At 44.3% G+C, this 6,440-nt stretch overlaps 1 protein-coding gene across 6 annotated transcripts in view; it reads right to left on the bottom strand.

Annotated features, from left to right (window-relative positions):
- Positions 1-6,440, bottom strand: part of Smarca4 (SWI/SNF related, matrix associated, actin dependent regulator of chromatin, subfamily a, member 4) — a 91,034-nt gene that overhangs the window by 51,497 nt on the left and 33,097 nt on the right. For all 6 annotated transcript variants that reach the window (XM_021206548.1, XM_021206547.2, XM_029543634.1 and 3 more), the window contains exons 12-13: positions 3,934-4,064; positions 3,741-3,798 (exon numbers count right to left, since the gene is read on the bottom strand). In XM_021206548.1, coding sequence (XP_021062207.1) covers positions 3,741-3,798; positions 3,934-4,064 — 189 coding nt within the window. The remainder of the gene's footprint in view (positions 1-3,740; positions 3,799-3,933; positions 4,065-6,440) is intronic.

The raw sequence follows: 6,440 nt of genomic DNA, 5'->3' as shown, positions 1-6,440 counted from the left end.
AAGAAAGAAAGAAAGAAAGAAAGAAAGAAAGAAAGAAAGAAAGAAAGAAAGAAAGAAAGAAAGAAAGAAAGAAAGAAAGGTGGGGGGGAGGAAGGGAGGGAAAAGCCACACTTGTGGTTGGACAATCACCATGAGGTCAAGGCAGCCTGGAATACAAAGCAAATCTGCCTTCAATGCTCACCTCTGCATACATTCATGCACAGAGAAAAGAAGGAAAATTCAGAAAGAAAACAAATTAATAAACAAAAGCACAATGGTATTGCAAATGCTACACTATCCTACAAACCCAGTATTGTTTCTGTAGCCCAAGGGTAGAGATCTAGATCTCACTCCTGGAGAAGCTCTCCCATCCCCACATGCACACAGCACACAAGCCTAGTCTCACTCATAGGCATCATACTCATGATTAACAGATTTTAGAAGAAGTTTTAATTTCATATTTCACATCAATTGGCCAAAAAATTAATTAAAGTATTAGGATTCTGGGTTTAGATTCCCTTTGTGTGTCGAGTGTATGTGTGCATACTTTTGCTTTCAATAAAACTTTCCTGAGTGCCAAAAATATACAAGTATAAACAGTGGCAGGAGCTAGGGCTCAGTGGCACAGAGGACTTCACTTGATTATGTGAGGCCCTATTTCAACCCAGTATCAAAACCAAAACCACTGGACACGACAAGGACAGGTGGATTTCTGAGTTCAAGACCAGCCTGTGTTACAAAGTCAGTTCTAAGACAATGGCTTTACATAATAAACAGAACTTGTCTAGAGCTGGGTAGTGGTGGCACACACCTTTAATCCCAGATCTTGGAGGCAGAGGCAGGCAGATTTCTGAGTTCGAGGCCAGTCTGGTCTACAGAGTAAGTTCCAGTACAGCCAGGCCTACACAGAGAAACCCTGTCTCGAAAAACAAAAACAAACAAACAAAAAAAACTTGTCTCAAAAATACCAAAACCAAACCAAAACAAACCCCCTGACAAATAAACAACAAGCCAAACTCATTAAGATGTATGAGACACACAGCAATGCTTATCTAGCAAGTACAATGCTTAGGTTTTGGGAGTTGGGGAAGTTAAAAATTAACATTTATGAAGCCAGGCATCATGGCATGCAACTCTAATTACCCATGCTTGGGAAGCTGTAACGGGGATTTGGAGTTTGAGCCTGGCCTAACAGTTCAAGGCAAGCCTGAGTAATACACAGGAAGAAAAAAAAAATCTCAAAACCCACATTTATGAGATGTAGCCCAAGGGTGAATAGTGCTAAACATATAGGTATAGGGGCTGAGGAGATGGCTCGTCCATTAAGAGCACAGAATGCTCTTCCAAAGGATGTGAGTACAAATCCCGGTACACACGACGGAAGCTCACAACTGCCTGCACTACAGTTTCAGGGGATCCAATACCCTGTTCTGGCTCCTGCTGACAGCAGCAGACAACACATACACACATGAATAAAATCAGTAAGTCTAAAACCAAAATCATATAAGTTTAAACACTACTTATATCCAAAACCAAAAGCCTTACTTCAATAATTTAAGCATAGATCAACCAACAAAGTGAGACAAATCACTAAATTACCAAAATCAAGAGTACAGGAACAATCACTCTGACCTTACAGAATGATAAAGGCAATAGAAAACCATTAAACACATGCTGGGAGCTGGGGAGACAGCTATGTGAGTGAACCACTTGCACACAACTGTGAGGACGTGAGTTCAATCCCCAGAAGCAACATAATGGCAGGTGCAGTACTGCATGTCTGTAATCCCAGTGCTCCTATGGTGGGATGGGAGGCAGAGAAAGAAGGATCCCTAGAAACGTGTGGGCCAGCTCACCTGTAGTACACAGCAGTAAGGAGAGCTCCAGGCTCAAGGCAGAGATGAGGATGGACATCTCAGGCTGTCCTCTGACTTCTACATACACACTGTTGTGAGTGTGCCTACACTTAGATATATATACAGATAAAATACACACACACACACACACACACACACACACACACACACACACACACACGAGTGGGAAACCAAGCAAACTGGGAGAAGATATTTGCAAATTATACACTGGGTCAGAGATGTGTGTCTAGAATAAGTAAGGGCTGAGAGCTCATTAGGATGGCAGCCCAGTTAAGACCAGATTTGAACAGACTTCCATTGAGGAAGATGGCTAGATGGCGCATGAAGATGCTTAACACCACTGCGTACTAGGGCAATGCAAATGAAAACCAAATGAGATGCCACCACACACCCACTAAAATGGCCATAAGCAAAAGGACAGACAATACCAAGTGTTGGTGAGGACATGAAAAAATTGGAACCTGTGAAATGATACAGCCACTTTGGAGAACAGTTGGGCAGTCTTAGAAAGTAAACATAAACTTACCACGTGACCCAGCAATTCCACGCCTAGGCATCTACCCAAGAAAAATGAAAACATATGTCCACACAAACTATGTTTGCAAATGTTCACAACATAATTATTCATAGTAAAAACAGAAATACAAGTGTCAACTGATGGTGGACAGGTAAATGAAATGTGGTATATTTATACAATGGAACACAACGCAGCAAGAAAAAGATCAAGTTCTTACTACACACAACACATGATGAACCTCGATAACATGCCACACACTGGTGCTCCGACTCCATTTGCAGCATGTCTACAAATGGCTAATCTGGAGATGGAAAGCAGAGTGGTGAGCTGGTGTGGGGGTGCATGGCTGTAATCCTAGTACTCATGAGACTCAAGTTAGAGGACACTTAAGTTCGAAGCTAGCCTGAGCTATACAGGAAGACTCATCCAGCAAGAAATAAAAAAACAAAACAAAACAGTTCTGTGGCTTGCTGGGCATAAAGGGAAGGGACAGCAGACAGCCACAGACAGCTTAAAGGTTGCTTTCTGAATGACTAAGACATTCTAACACTGGTGTGAGGAGCTGATCCACAGTTCCATGTTAACTAACTCCACTTTCCAGTTTATGTAAATCAGATCTCAATGAGGCTGTTTAAATTAGAACAAAGTATTCTCTGCAGGACATGGTAGTGAATAGGTATAACTCTAGCATTCAGAAAGGCAGGAGGATGCATGTCTTAGCTTCAAGCAAGAATGTGCAAAATAGCAAGACCCTGTTTGAAACAAAAACAAACAAACAAACAAACAAACAAACAGGTTAAATATATATGTATGCACCTAAAACTGACTGTTAGGTAGACAGGTGGCCCTCAAGACTCCAGTAGACATAAAAACCACAAGTCCTCTTTCTAACACAGCAACTCAACAGGGAAGGCTTGAGTAGATGGCATTCCATCGGCCTAATGATGTGAGGAGAAGGGGAACACAAAGCCCAGGGAGAAACAGATGTAGGCCGGAGCCATCAAGAGGCATGAGCAAGAGAACATTGAGAGGCGTGGTGGCCACATATATGGGGCACGCACTCATGACTGTTCAATCACAGCACTGATGAATGGGCAAAAGCAGCAGAGCGTTCTGAGGAGTGATGCTGGGCGCTTGAAATGTGGCCAGTGCAACCAAAGAAATGATTAAACTGGATTGTCCTGAATGGAAACAGTCCACAAGTTAGCAAAGCTCTGAAGCACCACTTCCAGGCAAGCCCAGAGCTGTGGCTGCCCCTGCCACACCATGCCCGGCCAGCACACAAGGCACAAGGGCACAGTCCACAGGGTGACAGCCACAAACAAGGTAGAAACCCCAATGACAGTTAAGATGAAGTGGCCTCTTACCTCCTCCTCTTCTTCAGAGCCACTCTCTTCACTGTCTGACCTGGGAGCTACTTCATACCTAGGGAAAGCAGCAGTATTTGAATGCAGCTCTGCCTCATGTAGCAGCTTTACTTTCCCTAGAACCTGGTCTGGCCCTCAAATGCAACTCCCACTGCCCCAGGTGCAAGGCCCACAAAGGGAGCAGTTAACTCACCCTGGGTTCATCTCAAGCCAGGCTTCCAGCTGTCCGGCTTTTGGGGCATCCGTGCCAGTGAGGATCTTGCCACTCTCCACATGGATCACCTTCACAGGGAGGTCACTCATCTGGCTGGTCTCATCCAGAGGCTGAAAGAGAGTGACTGTCAGGAGCCAAGACTCCCCAGTTCTCACCCCGGGACCCAAATGCAGAGATCACAAGGAGGAGACGGGTCTTAGCTACAGCATCAGAAAACAAGGAGGAGGACAGGAGACGCAGCACATCATTCTGAAAGGTAAAAAGGACTGAGGCTTGATAATTTCTCTACCCTAAAATTTGGATTAAAATACTCAGGCTAAGTCTCAGTTATATTAAAAAAAAATTTATTGCTTGTATATATTTCTGTTCACTATATATGTACCTGGTGCCCCAAGAGGAACCCCAGAAGAGGGCATGAGATCCCCTGAATCCTGAGTTATAGGCAGTTGGGAGCTGCCATGTGCATGCTAGGAATTAAACCCAAGTCCTCTACAAGACCAGTCAATGCCCTCAAATGCTAAGCCATCTCTGTAGTCCTTCATCTCAATTTTCCACAGGCACACAACTCTAACTAAAAAGTGTGTGAGGCAAGGGACAAGCACCGAGTGACACTGGCACCAGGAACTTAGAGAGTAAATGCTACAGTGCTGACTCAGCACCATCCCCTAAAGCTCACTTTTGTAAGGCAAGACTGCTGCCTTCAGTCCCCCAAATGGCTTAGAAAAGTGGCTGTGCTTCAGGCAAAATGGCTGACACAGGTTGCCAGCTTCAGCTAGGCAGTAAGACTTTGTCTCAAATAATAAAAATAAAAATACTATAACCCCTGACAGTGGCTTTGTGCTGTTAATATGGCAACCCATATTCTTTTAGAATAATTCAAGAGAACATCTATGCTGGCTAGTGTTTTGTCAATACGACAGAAGCTACAGTCATCTGAGAAGAGAACGCAATGAGAAAATGCCTCCCTAAGAATGTCCTATGGGCAAGGCTGTGGGGCATTATCCTCGTTGGTGACTTACACGGAAAGCCCACTGTGGATGGTCCCGCCTTGGGCAGGTAGGTATTCTTGGGCACCATCAGAAAGTAGGCTTTCTCCAGTCTTTGCATCATTTGTTTCACCCAAGCTCCTGCCTTAAATTTCTATCCTGAGTTCCCTCTGTTATTTGTAACCTGAGATGAAATGAACATTTCCCTCTCCAACTTGCTTTTGGTTGTGTTATCAAAGCAATTGAAACCTTAAGATAATATCCTCCATAAAATCCCTGGGAATGGCTAGTTAACAGCCACAGCAGTATGCTTGGGGCCAGCCTAAGACACACATCAGCCACTGCTGTCCTCCTGGAATGCTCAGGAGGAAGCGCTTGCCTCAGAGAAGAGGAAAACAAGCCCCTTGGGGCCATAATGGAAGCAAGATTGATGATGTCTGTGGGGTTAGCTCAGCTCAGCTGTACAGCATGTGCTTAAGAGTGTGTGAAGCTCCAGCTTCCATTCCTGGCAGAAACCTAGAAGCTAGGGAAAGGAGACAACGACTTTTCATGCTTTTTCCTTTTCCCTGCCCTGAGTATACAGACACCATGTGGGATGGCTCCAAAACTCAGGAAGAGAGTTCTTTCCCAAGAACGTAACATGTAGGCACCTTAATTTTGCTGTTTCTATCTCTAGAACTGTATGAAATGCTGTTCATGTCCCCAGTCAGTAGTTTTGGCTACTGCAGCCTGAGCCAAGCAGGGCATCAACTATATAGGGAACAATACACTCATAACAGAGGACAGGGCAACAGATTCTGAAAGTACTTGGATAAAAACGTAAACCTGGATACCAAAGTTCATTCAGTGGACTTGGGCATGGGGCATGCCTATCACCCTACCACTAAGGAGGCTGAAGAAGGCAGGAGGTCTGTGAGTTCAGGGCCAGCTTTATATAGTATATATAAAGCTATATAGTAAGTTCAAGGCCATCCTGGACTATATAACAAGAGCCTTGTATTAAAAACAGCCAGGCACAGTGATGTACGCCCTTAATTCCAGTAGCTGGGAGGCAGAGGCAGGTGGGGCTCTGTGAATTTGAAGTCAGCCTGGTCTACATAGAGTTCTGGAATAGCTCAGTCTACACAGAAAAACCCTAATTAAAAAAAAAGGGGTGGGCTGGCTGGAGAGATGTCTCAGTGGTTAAGAGAACTAGCTGTTCAATTCCCAGCACCCATATGGCAACTTACCAAAGTCTGCAACTATAGTTCCAGGGATCTGACAATGTAACATAGACATATATGCATGCAAAACAACAATGCACACTAAGGGGCTGGAGAGATGGCTCAGAGGTTAAGAAAGAACACTGGCTGTTCTTCCAAGAGGTCCTGAGTTCAATTCCCAGCTACAATAATCTATAGTGAGATCTGGTGCCCTCTTCTGGAGCCTGGTCTACAAAATGAGTTCCAGGATAGCCAGTGCTACACAGAGAAACCCTATCTCAAAAAACCGAAAAAAAAA

The sequence above is a fragment of the Mus pahari genome, chromosome 10 (assembly GCF_900095145.1).
Source record: "Mus pahari chromosome 10, PAHARI_EIJ_v1.1, whole genome shotgun sequence".
NCBI classification, from domain to species: Eukaryota; Metazoa; Chordata; class Mammalia; order Rodentia; family Muridae; genus Mus; species Mus pahari.
Note: the sequence above shows the minus strand (reverse complement) of the source record. Positions and strands in the feature narration are given on the sequence as shown.